This window comes from Eulemur rufifrons, chromosome 18, assembly GCF_041146395.1.
Source record: "Eulemur rufifrons isolate Redbay chromosome 18, OSU_ERuf_1, whole genome shotgun sequence".
Taxonomy (NCBI): Eukaryota; Metazoa; Chordata; class Mammalia; order Primates; family Lemuridae; genus Eulemur; species Eulemur rufifrons.
In genome coordinates this window covers 46,879,009-46,897,589 of record NC_091000.1, presented here as the reverse complement: position 1 = coordinate 46,897,589, position 18,581 = coordinate 46,879,009, and the positions used below count along the sequence as shown (strand labels likewise).

Below are 18,581 nucleotides of genomic sequence, written 5' to 3'. Positions count from 1 at the left end.
CTAAGGCAGGATGGTCAGGAACTGCTCCAGTGCCAGCGATTCCAGGTGTGGTCAGGCTACAACCTCTGAGATTGCTTGCAGATTGCTCAGAGTCACTCAAGGCCCAGGGCAATCATGGTAGCAGAGGGACCTAAAGTGCTCTCTGCAGATTTCCTAGTATGAACGACTCCCCTCGAAGTCTGGATTTCTGATTCCACATTGTGGCCAAGCTGTCTTTTTCCACCTTGACTTTTGAAGCCCTTTTCTGTACCTCAAGGAACTGGCATGGCCACAACTAGGATTTCTCTTGGTTCTCCAGATAGTCTGAGCCTAGAAAATTTCGTAGCAGATCTACTCTGCCTATAGTTTGGGATTCAGGAAGACTCTTCTTCAGCATCTAGTCTTGAGGGGTAATCCTAATTTATTAAAAAATGAAATATAGGCCAGGCGCGGTGGCTCACGCCTGTAATCCTAGCACTCTGGGAGGCCGAGGCAGGAGGATTGCTCGAGGTCAGGAGTTCGAGACCAGCCTGAGCAAGAGCGAGACTCCGTCTCTACTAAAAATAGAAAGAAATGATCTGGACAGCTAAAAATATATAGAAAAAAATTAGCCAGGCATGGTGGCACATGTCTGTAGTCCCAGCTACTTGGGAGGCTGAGGCAGAAGGATTGCTTGAGCCCAGGAGTTTGAAGTTGCTGTGAGCTAGGCTGATGCCATGGCACTCTAGCCTGGGCAACAGAGTGAGACTCTGTCTCAAAAAAAAAAAAATATATATATATATATATAAAATAAATATATATGTGTATATATAAACACACACAAGGGATTAGTTTCCAAAATACAAAAAATTTCCACCCACTGATAAGGAGAAGTTAAAAAGCCCAAAGATGCCATCACAAACCCAATAGCTTGGCAAATATTTTTAAGTTTGATTATGGGCAAGGAAATAAGATAATAACCATACTGTGCTGGTGGGAATATAAATTAGCACAGCCAATTTGAAGGCACTTTAGTAGTTTTAAAACTCTATTACTAGGGGCTGGGTGCAGTGGCTCACACCTGTAATCCTAGCACTCTGGGAGGCCGAGGCGGGTGGATCATTTGAGCTCAAGAGTTCGAGACCAGGCCGGGCGCGGTGGCTCACGCCTGTAATCCTAGCACTCTGGGAGGCCGAGGTGGGCGGATCGTTTGAGCTCAGGAGTTCGAGACCAGCCTGAGCAGGAGCGAGACCCCATCTCTACTAAAAATAGAAAGAAATTATATGGACAGCTAAAAATATATATAGAAAAAATTAGCCGGGCATGGTGGTGCATGCCTGTAGTCCCAGCTACTCGGGAGGCTGAGACAGGAGGATCGCTTGAGCTCAGGAGTTTGAGGTTGCTGTGAGCTAGGCTGACGCCACGGCACTCACTCTAGCCTGGGCAACAGAGTGAGACTCTGTCTCAAAAAAAAAAAAAAAAAAAAAAAAAAGAGTTCGAGACCAGCCTGAGCAAGAGCGAGACTCTGTCTCTACTAAAAATAGAAAGAAATTATCTGGACAACTAAAAATATATATAGAAAAAATTAGCTAGGCATGGTGGCGCATGCCTGTAGTCCCAGCTACTCGGGAGGCTGAGGCAGGAGGATTGCTTGAGCCCAGGAGTTTGAAGTTGCTGTGAGCTAGGCTGATGCCACGGCACTCTAGCCTGGGCAATAGAGTGAGACTCTGTCTCAAAACAAACAAACAAACAAAAAAACCCCAAAACTTTATTAATAAGTGCACATATGATGTGATATTTGAATTCTGTCATTCCCCAGTGTCTTTGAGAACTGGGATACTTGACATGGGAGTAAAGTGTAGGAGGCAGACTCTAAAATGTTTCCCAATGATCCCACTTAGTATTCAAGACCTATATAATCCCCTCCTTAAATAATTTGCTTCTAATTAATAGAATACAGCAATGTTGAGAGAATGTCACTTCTGTGATTAGGTTACAAAAAAACTGACTTCTGTCTTCTAGCAGATGCTCTCCCTTGGAGGTTTTCATGAAGCAAGCTGTCATGTTAAAGAGGCCTACGTGACAAGGAACTGAACTCCTGTGAACTACCAACTCACAGGAAATACAGAAGACAGAAAAAGATGTTAAACTACACTACAGAGATACGTTCCTCAAAATGTATACAATGAGCAATTACAGGATGAACACTCTTACCCGTCAAAAAATACAATGCAATGGGGAAAAAATGAAATGGAGGGGAAACCAACCTATAGATTAAAAGAAACAAGATGTATCAGGCAGACATTCTTTTTGCATATCATGGAAGATCCTGATTCAAACAAATGTAAAAAAAAATTATAAGAACTGGAAATTTAAACATCTATTGCATATGTAACGATAGAGGAATAACTATTAAATTTTTACATGATAAAGGTATTATGGTTATGTTTTTAAAGGGTTCTTATTTATTAATGATATATACTGAAATATTTACAGGTAAAATAATATATCTGGAAGTACAAGGCATGTCACTGCAGTGTTGTTCCAAATAGTGAAAAACAGGACACAACCTCAGTGTCTAGCAATAGGAGATTTGCTAAATAAACTGTGCTCTCAATTCTAAGTAGGGTAGTTGTTAAAAGGAAATCCAGTGAAGACTGACAGCATTGACCTAATATTTTGTAGTTTTGTGGGTATAGAAGGCAAATCAATGACGAAACAGACTTTGACTTTATCTGAAATGGGGTCAAGGCCAGATGCAGTGGCTCCTGCCTGTAATCCTAATATTTTGGGAAACCAAGATGGGAGGATCACTTGAGGCCAGGAGTTAGAGACCAACTGCCTGAGCATCATAATGAGAACCCCTTCTCTACAAAAAATTAAAAAATTAGCCCAGGGTGGTGGTCTGGCCTATAGTCCCAGCTACTCAGGAGGCTGATGCAGAAGGAACCCTTGAGCCCATGAGTTCAAGGCTGCAGGGAGCTACCATCCAGCCACTGCACTGATGGTGGTGCCGGGGGAGTGCTGAGCAAGACCCTGTAGAAAAGAAAGGAAAGAAAGAAAAAGGAAGAAGGAAGAAAGGAAAAGAGAAGAAAGAAAGAAATGGGATCAAGAGCACAGTGGGTGCCTCTGCTGACTACAAGCTTTGTGACTTTGGGAGAGTGACTTAATCTCTTTGTGCCTCAATTTCCCCCTCTTTAAAATAGAGTTAATTATCATGTTTAGATCATGTTTGAGGATCGAATCAGTTAATACATGCTAAGCAACTAGAATTGGGGCAGGCTTATGGTAAGAGCTACGGAAGTCTCTATTATTACTACTGTATTTATTCCTGAAAAGCCAGCATTTATCTAGCCACGGTTCGTGACGCCCCAGTCACTCCTGGGCTCCTGGGCTTAAGTGTGGAGCCGAATGCGCCGCCCCTCTCGCCCCAAGACTCACACTGGGCGGGCCAAGCGCCGACCAAGACGCTTCAACGCCGGTGGTACCTGGGCGAACACCGCACGGGGGACCCACTCCCCTCTCCACCGCGGGCGAACACTCCTGCTGCCTCTCTAGGCGGCTCAGAGAATATTTCATCTCGTTGACCAAGCTGTGGGCCCATTTAGGGCGGAGGCAAGCCGGCGACTCTCCTTGCCCGATTCCCCAAACATCCTGAGACCTCTTGGCTCTTCCCTTCCAATTCCTAACCGCCCCCAGCCCACCCTACTCGCCCCACAAATGGATTTCCAGGCTTTACTTGTATTGCCTTACATTCTGAGATCTCTCTCCTCACCCACCTAAGCTTCATGTCTTTCCAAAGGGCACAGAGAGGTGAAGTAACTTGTCCACAGTCACACAGCTAGATAGTAACAAACAACAGCTATGCTCATGCCACCAAGGAGCAAACTTGACTGTGTCTCCCATTCTCCCACCCCTTCACTTTCCCAGCCCTTCCCCCGCACCAGGTTCCAGCTGCCTCCAGAATCCCTGCGCTTCCGCACTCTCACGCCCCAGCCTTTCACACCCATCCATTAAGATCACATGACCTGCAGGATTCTATGCATTTCTTCCTCTTGTGTACCAACTGGTTATCTGCTGCACCCCCTACTCCAGTTAGGGCACAGCTACTCATTCAAAATAATTACTCGACACCTATTTAATGGGGGCATCACATATGTTTTCTAAATGAGGAAGAAAAGAATAATTTTCCAGATTGTAAAAGTTTTCAGGTACTTAATGGGAAAGATCACTAGACAGGGAATCAGTCAGTCTTGAATGCAGACCTTTGCCACCTCACAGGCATGTGACATCAGCAATCCACTTTATTTCTCCATGCTCAGCTTACACAACTATGAATGTGAATGGTAAATACCTATGCCTTCCTCTCCTAGGGTGATTGTGAGGATCATTTGACCAGTCCAACAAGAAAGCTATTTTTATTCCAAATAGGGCCTTTGCACTGCCTGATCCCTTTTCCTGGAACACCCTACTCCCAGATAGCATCGGGCTGACTCTTATCTCCTCCACATCTTAGCTCAAATGCCTCCTTCTCAATGAGGCCTCCCCAGCCACCCTATATAATGAAACCTTACTCTTCCTTTAAACGGCTCCACTTTCTTCTGTTTCTAAATATAATTTAATTACTATGCTTATTGTTTATTGCTCCCCACCCCCACCAGAATGTAAACTCTGTGAGGCAGGAATCTTTGTCTACTTTGCTGATGTGTCCCAAGCCCCTACCATGGTGCCTGCTGGCCCAAAGCAGGTGCGCAGTGGATGCTTGTGGGATGACTGTGTGCCCCTACCCACGATCTGAACCTCCCTTCTTCTCTAGGTCTCTTGGTACTTTTTTGATCACAGGCACTGAAAGTCCTTTTTGTCACTGTCAAGGGGACTGAATGCAGAGAAGTGGCGGCATCAGCTACTATTAACACTTTGGACCAGATCAGTGAAACAGAATCTGAAAAAAATAAACCATTCCCAAATTCTTTCAACTTTCTCTTTGCTACAGGCTTGCCCTATCAGGCCCTTTTTTCTCTCTCATCTCTTCCCTCCCTCTCTCACCTATTTGGGAGGTCCCTCCTTCCCTTAATTTTTTGTCCTTTACCCCTTTTGGTCTCTATTTTGTGGCTACTTTCTCTTCTGTGAGCTTTTCTTTGCCTTTCTGAGTAGGTGAGAGAGGAAGGGGCTGCCTGAGCACTGGGTTTGGAGTCAGAGGACCAAGCAAGGCTTCAGTGTTGAAGATAAGTGTGGCATGTAGTAGCACCATAGGTAAGGACATCTCAGCTGGGACCTTGTTCCTGTGACCTGACCAGCTCAGAGAGCCCAAGAGAGCACTGAGAGTGAGGATTGGCAGGTCTGCAGTGTGTGCATAACCATACAGCAGTTCCTTTCAGCAAACATTTATAGGTCCTGTTTAGACTTCCTGGGTAAAGATTTGGCTGTATTTGCCTGTGCCAGAGCAGGAGCAGCCAAGCTCCCCAAACTCACCTCACCCCACAAGCCCACTCCTTCATGCCACTTAACAGGCATCTCACTCCTGTCAGAGTGGGACAGGCAGTGTGTCCATGTGGGGAGCACAGGTTTAAGTACTACATGTTAATGTAGAGGTCGCTGGTTTGAAGGATGCAAAGGGAGCTGTTATTTGCTTGGTGCCTCTCGCATATTAGATGGACCATACCAATACTCAGGGAAGTCTGAGGCCTCAATACTCAAAGTGTGCTCCATGAACCAGCAGCGTCAGCATCTCCTGGGAGCTTACTAAAAATGCAGATTCCTGGGCTCCTTCCAAACTTTTGAATTAGAGTCTGCATTGTAACAAGATCCCAGGTGACTTGTAGGCACTCTAAAATTTGATAAGCACTATTCTAGAATATCTGGCTTTAGCTAATTGCTAATTGTTGTGTTCACAAATGATACAGTAAAGGAAATTTTTTTAAAGAGTTTTTTTATATGGTTTCTAAGCTATAAAGAAATACACACACATATACAGTAATATTTTTTAGATAAACTTCAAAGACAAAGGTTTAGGGCAACATACTTTTAAGCTGAACTTTTATTTCCTCTTTTGAAATTCTGATTCAGATTTTGTGGAGAAAAGCATAATGAGAACGTCAGCAGAGCCATTTAATATCCTAGTTTTAACATGATACTTACAAGTCCACCTACATTTGTTAAATGGTATTAAATTATTTCTTATGTAAATCATAGTGCATATTTATTGACAGCTATGTTTTACGTGCTTTACAAGTTTGTACTTATTTAATCTTATGTATCTGTGAGGAGGGTACTGTTATCTCCTCTATTTACAGATGAGAAGGCTGTAGCATACAGGCATTTTTGGTAAGTTGCCGAAAGTTCCACAGCTCACAAATGGACAGGTAGGATTTGAACCTGGAGTCTGGTGCCAAAGCATGTGGTTAACTCCGACAATGAACATCCTGAGCATGCTGGCGTCCCCAGTAAGCCGCAAGCTGCCTGAGGTCAGAGGCTCCTTTTTTTTATAGAGTTACATCTTCAAAGATGCTGCTTGCAATGGCACTCAAAGTTGCCGACTAACCCCCAAAAGGCAGTGGCAGGGAAATAATGCTGACAGAAAAGGCTATGAATTAAAGAGGTACATTCTGAAAAACAGAGGTTTTATAGTATATTACTCATTATTTATAACAAAACCAGAAAACTTAAATATGTTGATGACCTGTACTGAGAATTTAGAGTTAAGATATGAAGTGGGACATAGATTTCTTACTGTCAAGACTAGATCCTGGATAGAGCTGCTCACAGAGGCCATTTATCACATTCCTAGAGGAGACCACAGCCATGATTTCCTGTGAGAATGTAGACAATTCTTATTTCCAAAAACTTTAAGTGTGTGAAAATGTAACTGTTTTTTTTTAAATTTCAGAATATTACAGGGTACAAACTATTTAGTTACATAAATTGCTTTTGTATAGTCGGAGTCAAATTTGTAAGTGTGCCCATCACCCAGATAGTGTGCATTGTACCCATTAGGTGTGAATTTACCCATCTCCTCCTTCCCCCTCCCACCTGCTTGATTTCTGTTGAATTTTACTACCATATGTACATGAGTGTTGATCATTTAGTTCCAATTTAAATAGTGAATACACGTGGTGTTTTTCTGGTCTCCAGTTCCATCCAGGTTGTTACAAAAGGTAATAGTTCACCACTTTTTTATGGCTGAGTAGTACTCCATGGTATACATATAACACATTTTATTAATCCACTAACTTAGTGATGGGCACTTGGGTTGTTTCCACATCTTTGCAACCGTTAATTGTACTGCTATAAACGTTTGAGTGAAGTGTCTTTTTTATAAAATGTCTTTCTCTCCTTAGGGTAAATACTCAGTAGTGGGATTGCTGGATCATAAAATGTAACTCTTACAAAAAAAAAAAAAAAAAAAAACCCCACTCTTTGAATATCCTTTGAACTTAACCAATCTTTTAAAAAAGGATACACTGTTAGAGTTGTTCAATATTCAGTATCACTCAAAAACAGCCCCTCCATACCAATATTTTCCAGATAAGATTTGATCCCTTTAAGGGACATCAGTAGAAATGAACCAAAGGATAGGGAATAAGGAAGCCACCTAGAAACCCCCCACTCCCAGTCATCCACCAAGCAGATACCAGCACATGGTTTGTAGACAGGATACTTACTCCAAAGCAAAATAAATTTGATAAGAAAAGAGTAAGCCACTTGAAGATCTTCCTTTCCAAAATGGCCCCACTTAAGGGCCTAAGGGTCCATAGACATAGTCCAATTCTGTTAATAGTATGGATTCTAAAATGCCTAATAAGGTTTCAATGATGACTGAGGGCTTTCCCACACTCGTCATACTCATACAGTCTCTCTCTAGTGTGCCTTCTCTGATGTTTCATAAGGAGTGTCTGCCTACTAAAGCTTTTACTACACTGATTGCATTGATAGGGTTTCTCATCAGTGTGGATACGGAGATGCTGGAAAAGCCCTGCATTCTGACTGAAGGTTTTACCACACTCATTACACTGATAGTGCTTCTCTCCAGTATGTATCCTCTGATGCTGAGCACGGTATGAGCTGAGGCGGAAAGCCTTCCCACATGCCTCATATTCAAATGGTTTTTCTCCTGTATGGATTCTTCTGTGTCTAATGAGGCCAAAGCTGGTACTGAAGGCTTTCCCACACTTCTTACATTGATAGGGCTTCTCTTCAGTGTGGCTCCGCTGATGTTCATTCAGGCCTAACCTCTGGCTGAAGGCCTTCCCACATTTTTCACATTTATATGGCTTCTCCCCAGTGTGCATTCTCTGGTACTGAATGAGGACTGAACTCTGAGTGAAGCTTTTTTCACATTCATTGCACCTGTGACGTCTCTCTTCAGTGGTGTGTCCCCACTGCTTTTCTGCCCTGCTTTCAAGTTTACAGGTTTCTTTGTATTTAGAATCCAGAGGAGCATCTCTTTGGAGTCTGCTATCCTCAAAATGTTCCATTTCCTTTAAGACTTCTTGCTTCAATGCCAACTCCAGGTTTGTAGGTATAGTTTCACCATCTAGAATAAAAAGTGGATCAAATGATGTCATCTCTCTCCTTTATGAAAGAATACTATCATAAGATGGAAATAGAAAGATCCATATCAGGCAGGACGCGGTGGCTCACGCCTGTAATCCTAGCACTCTGGGTGGCTGAGGTGGGAGGATCGTTTGAGCTCAGGAGTTCGAGACCAGCCTGAGTAAGAGCAAGACCCCGTATCTACTAAAAAAATAGAGAAAAATTAGCTGGACAACTAAAAATATATAGAAAAAATTAGCCGGACATGGTGGTGCATGCCTGTAGTCCCAGCTACTTGGGAGGATGAGGCAGGAGGATCGCTTGAGCCCAGGAGTTTGAGGTTACTATGAGCTAGGCTGACGCCACGGCACTCTAGCTCTAGCCAGGTGACAGAGTGAGACTCTGCCTCAAAAAAAAAAAAAAGAAAGATCCATATCAAACAGACACATTCTAGTAATGAAAAACTGGTGGTGTAATGAAAGAAGGTTAAATGGAAATATTTACGCTAGAAAAGTAAAGGGTCATCAGCACTGCTGAAATGGCTGCAGGGGATCACTTAGAGAAAGCCACGCTCCCAGAGAGGATGTATACAAGCAGGCACTATAGAATATTTACTAAAAGGCAAGCACTGTTCTGAGTGTTTTAAATATATTAAGACATCGGGGGAAGGAGGAAGGGCAATATACATAACCTAAACTTTTGTACCTCCATAATATGCTGAAATAAAAAAAATACTTATTAAATCTTCAAATGGCTCTGTGACCAAAGTGCTATGATTATCCCCATTTTACAGATGCATAAGCTGAAGGCACAAGGAGGTTACCTGACCTGCCTATTGTCACACAACACTAAGTAACAGTGCTTAAATTCCAACCTAGGCAATTTGGCCCTAGAGTCTATAGTATTAACTATTACTTATACAGAGCCACCAGAGATCTCCTGAATGGACCTATTTAAGTTCTTACCTTGTTCTTGAAATTGATGGAAACCAAAAGGTTCATACTTGAGCTGTGTCACCATGGACTGAAGCTGGATGGCTGTTGATTCCTGTTTGGCCTTCTGATGTACCGCATCCTCTGAGAGCATTTCAGAATGTCCATGTTTGTGATCTGGGGCCTGAAGACAGGTAAGTATATTTGAGTTAATAAGAGGACTACAAGAGCCCAAGCTAATAATCAATGAAAAGAGATCACATGGAATCATATGAAACATTTTATAGAGAGATGGCACAGTGGAAAGACCAGAGTTTAATTCCACACCCAAGAGCAGAAGGGGGAGAGTAAAGATAGCCCAAATGGTGTGGTGGTTTAAAAGAAGTCCACAAATTCTTTGACATTCCTCATTTTAAAAAGGTGGAATCTAATTTCCCTCCCCTTGAATGTGGGCTGTACTTGACGGCTCACTTCCACTGAATACAAAATGTGGCAGAAGTGATGGTATATAACTTGAGTCATAAAAAGCACTGTGGTTTTCTTTGTCTCTCTTTCTCTGTCTCCTCTACTCTGGAGGAAGCCAGCTGACATGTCATGATGACACTCAAGCAGCCCTGGGGAGAGACCAACATAGCAAAGAACTAAGGCCTCCTGTCAACAGTCAGTGAGTAACTGAGGCCCCCTACCAACAACCATACCAGTGAGCATCTTGGAAGTAGATCCACCAGCCTCAGTCATATCATCAGATGACTATAGTTTGGGCTAACATCTTCCCTCCTCTCACCTGGTTCCCTGGCTCACTAAGCTCTTGCTTCAGACTTTCAACCACAGCCACAACCTCCTCCCCACTCTCTGGATGGTGCTCCCGCACCCAGGCCTGGAGCTCCTCAGGTAGGATGGTCAGGAACTGCTCTAGCACCAGCAGCTCCAGGATTTGCTCTTTGGTATGTGTCTCTGGCTTCAGCCACTGATGACAAAGTTCCCAAAGCCGGCTCAGAGCTTCTCGGGGACCAGGAGTTTCTTGGTAACAAAACTGCCTAAAAAGTTGTCGGGAGGCCTCCTGGCCAGAAAAGTTGTTCACTCGAAGGTAGGTTTCTTGGTCCCATATAGGGTCTTTCTCCACCTTCACAGTCTTAAGTCCATCTTGTTCCTCTGTTGAAGCCATTCTGGGATTACTTAGAGGCTCACTCCAGCCTGGGGTGAAGGGATAACTGTGATTTAAGATTCCCTGATTTAATCTTCTTCAGGAGGATGCACCTGGTGATAGAACATTATGTATTAATGGAAATAAATAATGAAGTAGTGTGGAGAAAAATGCAAAGTATGGAAACAATGAATGCTATGTTGATAAAAAGTATATATAAAGTATATACTTACGTGTTTAGAAAATGTAAAAAGGCTATGGCAGAGTACATTAATAGCCTCAATTCTTCACCCTTTTCCATAGCCATGTACTTTGTAGTGCCCTTGCATTGTGACTCTGGGCTCAAGCACATGACTTGATTTGGCCAATGAGACATTAGCAAATATGATACAAGCAGAGGCTTGAAAGGTACTTGTATGATTGAGCTTACTTACTCTTGCCTTCTGAAATTGCCAGAAGGCTAGCCTTCAGATGATAACAGACATGAAGGATAGAGCCAAATCACCCCAGTGGTGCAGATGAGACCATTCGAGATCAGCTAACAGCTAGCTAAACCACCAGACATGTGAGTAGAACTAGCCTGAGCTCTACAGGAGCTGTCTGGTCGACCCACAGCTGACTGCAGATGTAAAATAAGGCCTCCTCACTTCAGATCATCTGTGCTCCATAGACTCATGTGCTAAATGAATGCTTATTGCTATATGCCACCAAAGTTTTATGGCTTTTTATTATACCACATTAGCATGGCAACAGATAACTGATATAGGGGGAGAACCTCAGGGGAGAAAAACTAGGTAACTGTGGAATAGTAAAGCAAGGGAAATCACAAGTTGAGCATCCCTAATCCAAAAATTTAAAAACCGAAATGCTTGAAAATTTGATACTTTTTGAGTGCTGACGTATGTTCAAAGCAAATGCTCATTGGAGCATTGCAGATTTAGGATTTTCAGATTAGGCATGCTCAACCCATAAATATAAATATTCCAAAACCTAAAAAAATCCAAAATCCAAAATACTTCTGCATTTCAGATAAGGGATACTCAACCTGTAGTAGAGACTTAAAAGCCTGGTAGACCACCAGTATATGGTAGCTCTAGCTAGAGAACAGGACAAACAAAACTAGCTATAATATTGAATGATGAGTGCTATAATAGAGGCCTCAACTGAATATCCAGGCAGCAAAGAGTAGGAAAAAAAAAATCTGACGAGGGATGGAGCATTGAAAGAATGTGGCTTAGGAGCAAGTATATTTGAATTATGCTAAAATAATGAACAGGAATTTATCAGGCAGAGAAAGGGTGATAGGAGGGGATTCAACATCATAGACCAAGCAAACATGAGCAAAGGTATTCAAGGGCACTGACAGTGGCTCCAAGGACAGACATGGTTGACAGTGGTGGCTGAACTACAGAATATGGGGTGTGAGTAAAAATGTGAGACGAGATGAGGTTAGAAAGACGCATAATACTGGAATAGAAAATGGCCTTGAATTCTAGGCTAAGCTGTTTAGACTTCATTGCACAGAAAACTGAGGGGCATCAAGGATTTTATTTCATTGTCATAGCATTAGATCTGTATTTAAAAAAAATATTGAGTAAGGCAGGGTGCAGTGGCTCATGCCTGTAATTGTAGCACTTTGGGAGGTCAAGGCAGGAGGATCACTTGAACCCAGGAGTTCAAGACCAATCTGGGCATCACAGTGAGACCCTATCCCTATAAAAAATTTTTTTAAAAACACTAAGACTCATGGCCGGGCGCGGTGGCTCACGCCTGTAATCCTAGCACTCTGGGAGGCCGAGGTGGGCGGATCGTTTGAGCTCAGGAGTTCGAGACCAGCCTGAGCAAGAGCGAGACCCCATCTCTACTAAAAATAGAAAGAAATTATATGGACAGCTAAAAATATATATATAGAAAAAATTAGCCGGGCATGGTGGTGCATGCCTGTAGTCCCAGCTACTCGGGAGGCTGAGACAGGAGGATCGCTTGAGCTCAGGAGTTTGAGGTTGCTGTGAGCTAGGCTGACGCCATGGCACTCACTCTAGCCTGGGCAACAGAGTGAGACTCTGTCTCAAAAAAAAAAAACAAAAAAAACAAAAAAAAAAAAACACTAAGACTCAGGAAGGAAATATTAAGAATATGTTGTAGGGCTGTGGCAGTTTAAGTTGAGAGGTTTAGTGGTGGTTACACTGACACAATGTTTAGTGGTAGAATTTAAGTTTTATATATGACTTTAGTCCTATGTTAATGGAATTATTAGGGCGTGAGAGTATTTGGAAGTTTTTCAATTATACTTTTTTTTGAGACAGAAATCTCACTTCGTTGCCCAGGCTAGAGTGCCGTGGCATCAGCCTCGCTCACAGCAACTTCAAACTTCTGGGCTCAAGCGATCCTCCTGCCTCAGCCTCCCGAGTAGCTGGGATTACAGGCATGCGCCACCATGCCCGGCTAATTTTTTCTATATATATTTTTAGCTGTCCATATAATTTCTATTTTTAGTAGAGACGGGGTCTCGCTCTTGCTCAGGCTGGTCTTGAACTCCTAAGCTCAAACGATCCGCCCGCCTCGGCCTCCCAGAGTGCTAGGATTACAGGTGTGAGCCACCGCGCCTGGCCTTCAATTATACTTTATTGAAGGAAAAGATATTTATTCCTTTCACTCAAATATTGTGTGCCTACCAAGTGCCTAGCATAGTGTGAGGATGCTTAGGTCAAACAGGGAGAGGAAATAGACATGGTCCCTGCCTATATGGTATTTATAGTGGGAAAGACAGACTTTAATACAATGTTTACATAAAATTATGTTACAGAGTTGAGAATATGAAGAGTTACAAAGATTGTGGCACTTATTCTTTATCACTGTTGAAGGCCTGCTGCATTTCCTTTTACTCCTTACTATAGTATCTGGATATTGGGTTTGATGAATCTTCACTGCAGGAAGACTGAAAGTCTGAAAATTTCTATTTATGAATTTGCATTGGATTCCATTATTATTAAAAATGTGATTTCCCATAGGCTTAGGATTACAGGCAAAATTGTTCTGCAAATATGGGTTCTGTACCTTAATGCTATTGAGAAACCACGGAAATAGTGTTTTTTACTGGATCACTACAGGCAATCCCTCATATACCCAGAGCCACAGGTGAGACATCCCTCCACCGTGTTCTTTGCCCCACAATTAGTGCTTAGGATTTACCTCCTGGTCTTGTGCCATCACGAACTCTGTCTTTATCTCTAATGTGTAGCACAGTACCTGGTCCATTGTCAGTATTCCAAAATAAACGTTTTCTGGATAAATACATTTCTACCTTTCATTTCCCTTGTTTTTCTTTTTTCTTTTCTTTTCTTTGTTTCTTTCCTTCTTCCTTTCTTTCTTTCTTGAGATGGGGTCTCACTCTGTTGCCCAGGCTGAGGTGCAGTGGCATGATAATAGCTCACTGCAACCTCAAACTCCTAGGCTCAAGTGATCCTCCTGCCTCAGCCTCCAGAGAAACTGGGACTACAGGTGTGTGTCACCACCACCACACCCAGCTCCTCCCTTTCCATTTCATCAAGCCATGGCAAGGACAAGAAAGGGAAGACAGAAGGGAAAATATCTTCTTTGCTTGTGTCCTGCACACCATCCCTCCTCCCAGGATCTATATGTATTACCTTATGTTCCCAGCCAGTCCTCTCTTGCCTTCCTATGTCCTCACCCAAACTGCTACCGATCCCAGACACTTTTTATAACAAAAAGCCTAAAAGATTTGCAAGTCTGGACTTGCCACAAAATTATGGATGAATCTTTCTTCAATGTTTTGTTTAGCTGGTGTATCTAATTACAAACAAGCTGGTATCATCTGATTTCCTAGCAGGGAGCAAGTACTTGATAGATATCTGATGAAACTGAATGGGATGAGTTCTTTGAAATCATCTTATAGAAGTACTGCAGCATAGTAAATAATGGTCAAATCATGTGGCTTTTCTACAGTGGATATGACCATAGCACCCCCCTAATAGGGCTGTTATGATGATTATACAGGACCTAGCTCATAGCAATTTTTATATAAATGTTAATTATCAAGTATTATTAGCAAAGTAGTAGTAATATTAATAAAGTGGATATCTTTATTTAATAGAAAAAATAGAGCTAACAAAATAAATGAAGGTCAATATTCAATAGACAGTTGAAAATACTAGAAGAAATATTTAAGAAAGGCAAGGGCAGACTGTGACCAGTGGTTACCTGCCAGGTGTGTGCTCCCACCAGGGGCAACCACTTGAAAATCCCAACAGCAGATCAAAAGCAACACTTTGAAGATTAGATTCAGATTTCCAGAGTAACACGGGACAGCCAATTTGTGCTTAATTACCAATTGACTCCACAAACATTCAGCATTGGGAAATGACATAAACAGAGATAAAGATGTGACCAGCTACAAATACAAGATAAAAATCTTAGTAGACCAGAAACAGAAACAGAGAGTAGTTAGTGAAAGTTAAATTGTGGGCTAACAGGTCTAGAAGCAGTCAGGGACAGCCTAGAATTCACCTCCTGGGAGATCAAAGAGACTCAAGGCGGTGTGTCTCAGATTGTAGGGAATCAAGCTCACTTTTCCATGCCAGGGGCTGTGTTGGAGTAGCTTAGAAATGTTAGGGTGACCTAGGGATATTGCTGGTGTTGAAACCTTTGCAGATGTGACAGTCTGCAGGAGTGTGGCTGTTTTCCAAATAAATGGTAAGGACATGCCAAGGGCAGAAGGAACTGAAACCAATTTCTCTCCTGGGGCAGAAAACTGCTCCAGGACTGCAATAAGGAACGTTCAACCAGCTAGAAAACCGGCCTGGCCACAATCCCAAGATTTATGTTCTTATTTTGTTTTAGGCTAAAAATAGCTTTGCTGAGGTTAATGAGCACCTGGATATCTTAATCTTTATTAGTGATCTTTAAAGCTCACCTGAATGACGTGTACCTGGTTATCGTAATCCTTTCGGAAATCTTTAGAACTTGCTTGCCTGTGAAATATCTATAGAACATTGTTTACGTGATTTAGGATAATCTTTTGTTCTTAGAATGAATAAATACGAGTAACGAATTACTCTCGGGGCTCTTGGTCTGGAAAGCCTTAAGTCCCCTGACCCCACTTTCTCCTCTATTGTCTAGTTTCTTATTCCTGCGCCATGCCCTGTTTTCAGTGGACTGCCGCACTCATAAAAGTGAGATAGAAAAATAAAAATCTGTAGACTGCTGACTCAGGTTATGGCTCTATCAGAAGCTAAGGCCCAGGAAGCAAGGGACAGGGTCAGCCTCATTACCAGTAACTGACTCATTTATTCACTTACTTTAGTCAATAAACATTCAATGAGCACCTATAACATACTGGGAACTTCGTTAGGTACTAGGGCTACAATGTTGTAAAAGATAGGACCAGTCTCTGTTTTGCTGGAGCTTATATTTTAATGGGGAAGACAAACCGAAAAATAACAGCAACAACAAAAATAAATAAGGAAGCAAATAAAATGATTACAACTTGTGATGGATACTATGATAAAAATAAACCAGGCACTGAGTTATCAATAAATGGAGAACCTATTTAGATGTGGTGGGTGGGGTGAGGTAATATTTAAGCTGAGCCCTTGAGAGCAAAAGGAGTGAGCCACATAGATTATGGGTTGGGGGTGGCAGGGAGAGCACTTGGCACTATTCAAAGGCTCTGAGAGAGGGCATGCTGTGGTCAAAGAAATGAAAGGAGGCTAAAGTGTCTACAACCATATGAGAGAAAAGGAGAGTAGCGATATATTAGGCTGGCAAGACAAGCTGGAGCAGATAGTGCAGGGCACAGGAGTTCAGATTTCATAAGTGCAATGGGAACCGTCGAAGGATCTGAAGAAATGAAGTGACAATAATGGATTTATGTATTAAGAAGCTCTTCTACTGGATGGAGAATGAGCTGAGGGAATGAGAGAAGCAAGAGTGGAAGCAAAAAAGGCAAAAGTTGAAAGAAGGGGGGATGAAGGCTATTGCATTGAATCTGGGAAACACTTTGACTTAGGTAAGATGTTACTGTGTTCTTCAAACTAATTTAACTTTGAAAAATACATACAAATGAAAGGAGAAACAGCTCAACCTTTGTAAAAGTGGTTCAGACATATATGGAGCTCTGCTAAGAGTTGGGAATACACAGGAGTCTACAGCTCATGGGGATACAATTACAATATAATGAAAAAAAAAAAGCCATAATTTACATGGTGTGTACAAGGTATACTCCTGGAGGAAGCAGGAGAGCTCATCGTAATTCAATATTCAGTTTCTACGCATTACTTGTAATCCACAAAGGAATTCATTTCATAAATATTTACTAAATGCTTATTGTGTATCAAGCATTAAAGAGTCAAACAATTGCAGCGTTTGATGTGTCCCCATTTTCCTTCACTTATCTAAAAACATGGCAGAAAGAACATAAAAGACCATTTTCTCATTAGCTTAGCATATTTAGCAACAAAAACAAGAGATAATGTAAATCGTAAACCACCTGTATTGTAAAATAAATCCAAAGGATAACTGATTACAAGGACAAGGAAATAGAGGAACAACTTAAATTCCATGAGGAAACAGTCAAATCTCGAGGTGGGGATTCTCTACAGGAGGACTGGAGGAGTCGTCCCAGACTCTACAGGCAGGACTGGAGGAGTCTGCCTCTTCAACAAGGCTCTGGGATGGGGGGAAGGGAAGGGTAGGATTGTTATAGATTAAAAGAGTTTTAATAGTCTTATTAGTCTTAATAGTTATACTATATAGTTGGATCCTAGTTGGTACAAACCAATTGCAACACATCTGTGGGACAACTGGGGGAGGAAGGAGTGATTTGAACATAAACTGGTTGTTACATGATATTGGAGAATCTTCCTACATTTAGATGGGTGTGCCAATAATGCTGTAGTTATGTAGGGAAATGTCTTTAATTTTTTGGAGATGCATTAGAAACTATTTAGGACTGACAAGTCATGACTCTTGTAATTTATTTTCCAGTATTTAAAGAAAAAATGCATGCGAAAGATACTGCCTAATGTTAACAGCTGTTAAATAAAAGTGATGGGTACATACGGAGCACAGCCTTTGACTGGTAGCTGTAAGGCTGGCGGCGCGCACCGCTCCCTTCCATAATGAAAAAAAGAAGCTCCTCCTATTCCTCAATACCCGCCCTAAAACTGCAACGAAGAAATTCCTCACTCTTTGCGCCGAAATCTTACCGCCAAACCCCACCCCCCACCCCCATCTCTAAAACTTACATAAGCCCACTCAGACTTCTGGGCGGGGCGCCTTCTCTGGTCCTACTCGTGGGACCCGTGAACCTCTCCCTCTCGGGACTCGTTATCCCCACTCGGGAGCGCTCCAATAAAACCTCTTTCCTTATCCCTTTCAACTCTGCTCGTCTTTCTTTCTCTGGCGCCAGCCAATCCAAAAAACCTTACAGTAGCGGGATCCTCTACCTCCGGACCTCAGTCCGGCCGCAAAGCTCCGCTCTTCTAGGGGTCGCTTCCACGGCCCCGCCTGGGGCAGGGGCTGGGCCTGCTCCTACTGCGCTGGGGCTTCAGGCCCGGGAAGGGTCCCGGCGAGGGCGCGAGGGCAGTCGGGACCACGCCTGCGAAGACGCCCCCTCCCGCCGCATACTAGGCGACGAACTTTAAATCGCCCGGGAGCCCGGTGGGTCCCGATGAGGAGCTGAGACTCACCTTCGGGGGACCGGGAAGCTCCAGTTCCCTTAGCGGGGTTGCAGCCGCCAGACAACCGATCAACCACAAAGGCCGGAAGTGCGTCAGCGGTTCTGACCCTGGCTCCGGAGCCGAGCAAGCTTTAGCCTTTCTAGGAATTGGGAGGTTGTTGCGTCTCGGTGATCACCTTATTGCAAAACCCAGGCCCGGAAATCCCAGCCCCACTGGGTGCGAGGCAGAGAAATCTCAGCCTCTGGAAGTCGGATGGTCATTGACACGCAAAATGTTAGGGCGCGAGGTTCTTCATAGCTTCTCTGTTTCTAATAC

The 18,581-nt window shown here is 42.8% G+C and overlaps 1 protein-coding gene across 1 annotated transcript; it reads right to left on the bottom strand.

The window, feature by feature from the left end:
- Positions 1–7,360: 7,360 nt before the first annotated feature.
- On the bottom strand, positions 7,361–18,319 carry ZSCAN31 (zinc finger and SCAN domain containing 31). The gene is made up of 4 exons (XM_069493239.1): positions 18,276–18,319; positions 10,207–10,679; positions 9,456–9,606; positions 7,361–8,491 (listed from the first exon to the last, which is right to left on the bottom strand). The coding sequence occupies exons 2-4, from the start codon at positions 10,585–10,587 to the stop codon at positions 7,764–7,766; spliced, it is 1,260 nt and encodes a 419-aa protein (XP_069349340.1). The 5' UTR covers positions 10,588–10,679; positions 18,276–18,319; the 3' UTR covers positions 7,361–7,763.
- Positions 18,320–18,581: the final 262 nt, after the last annotated feature.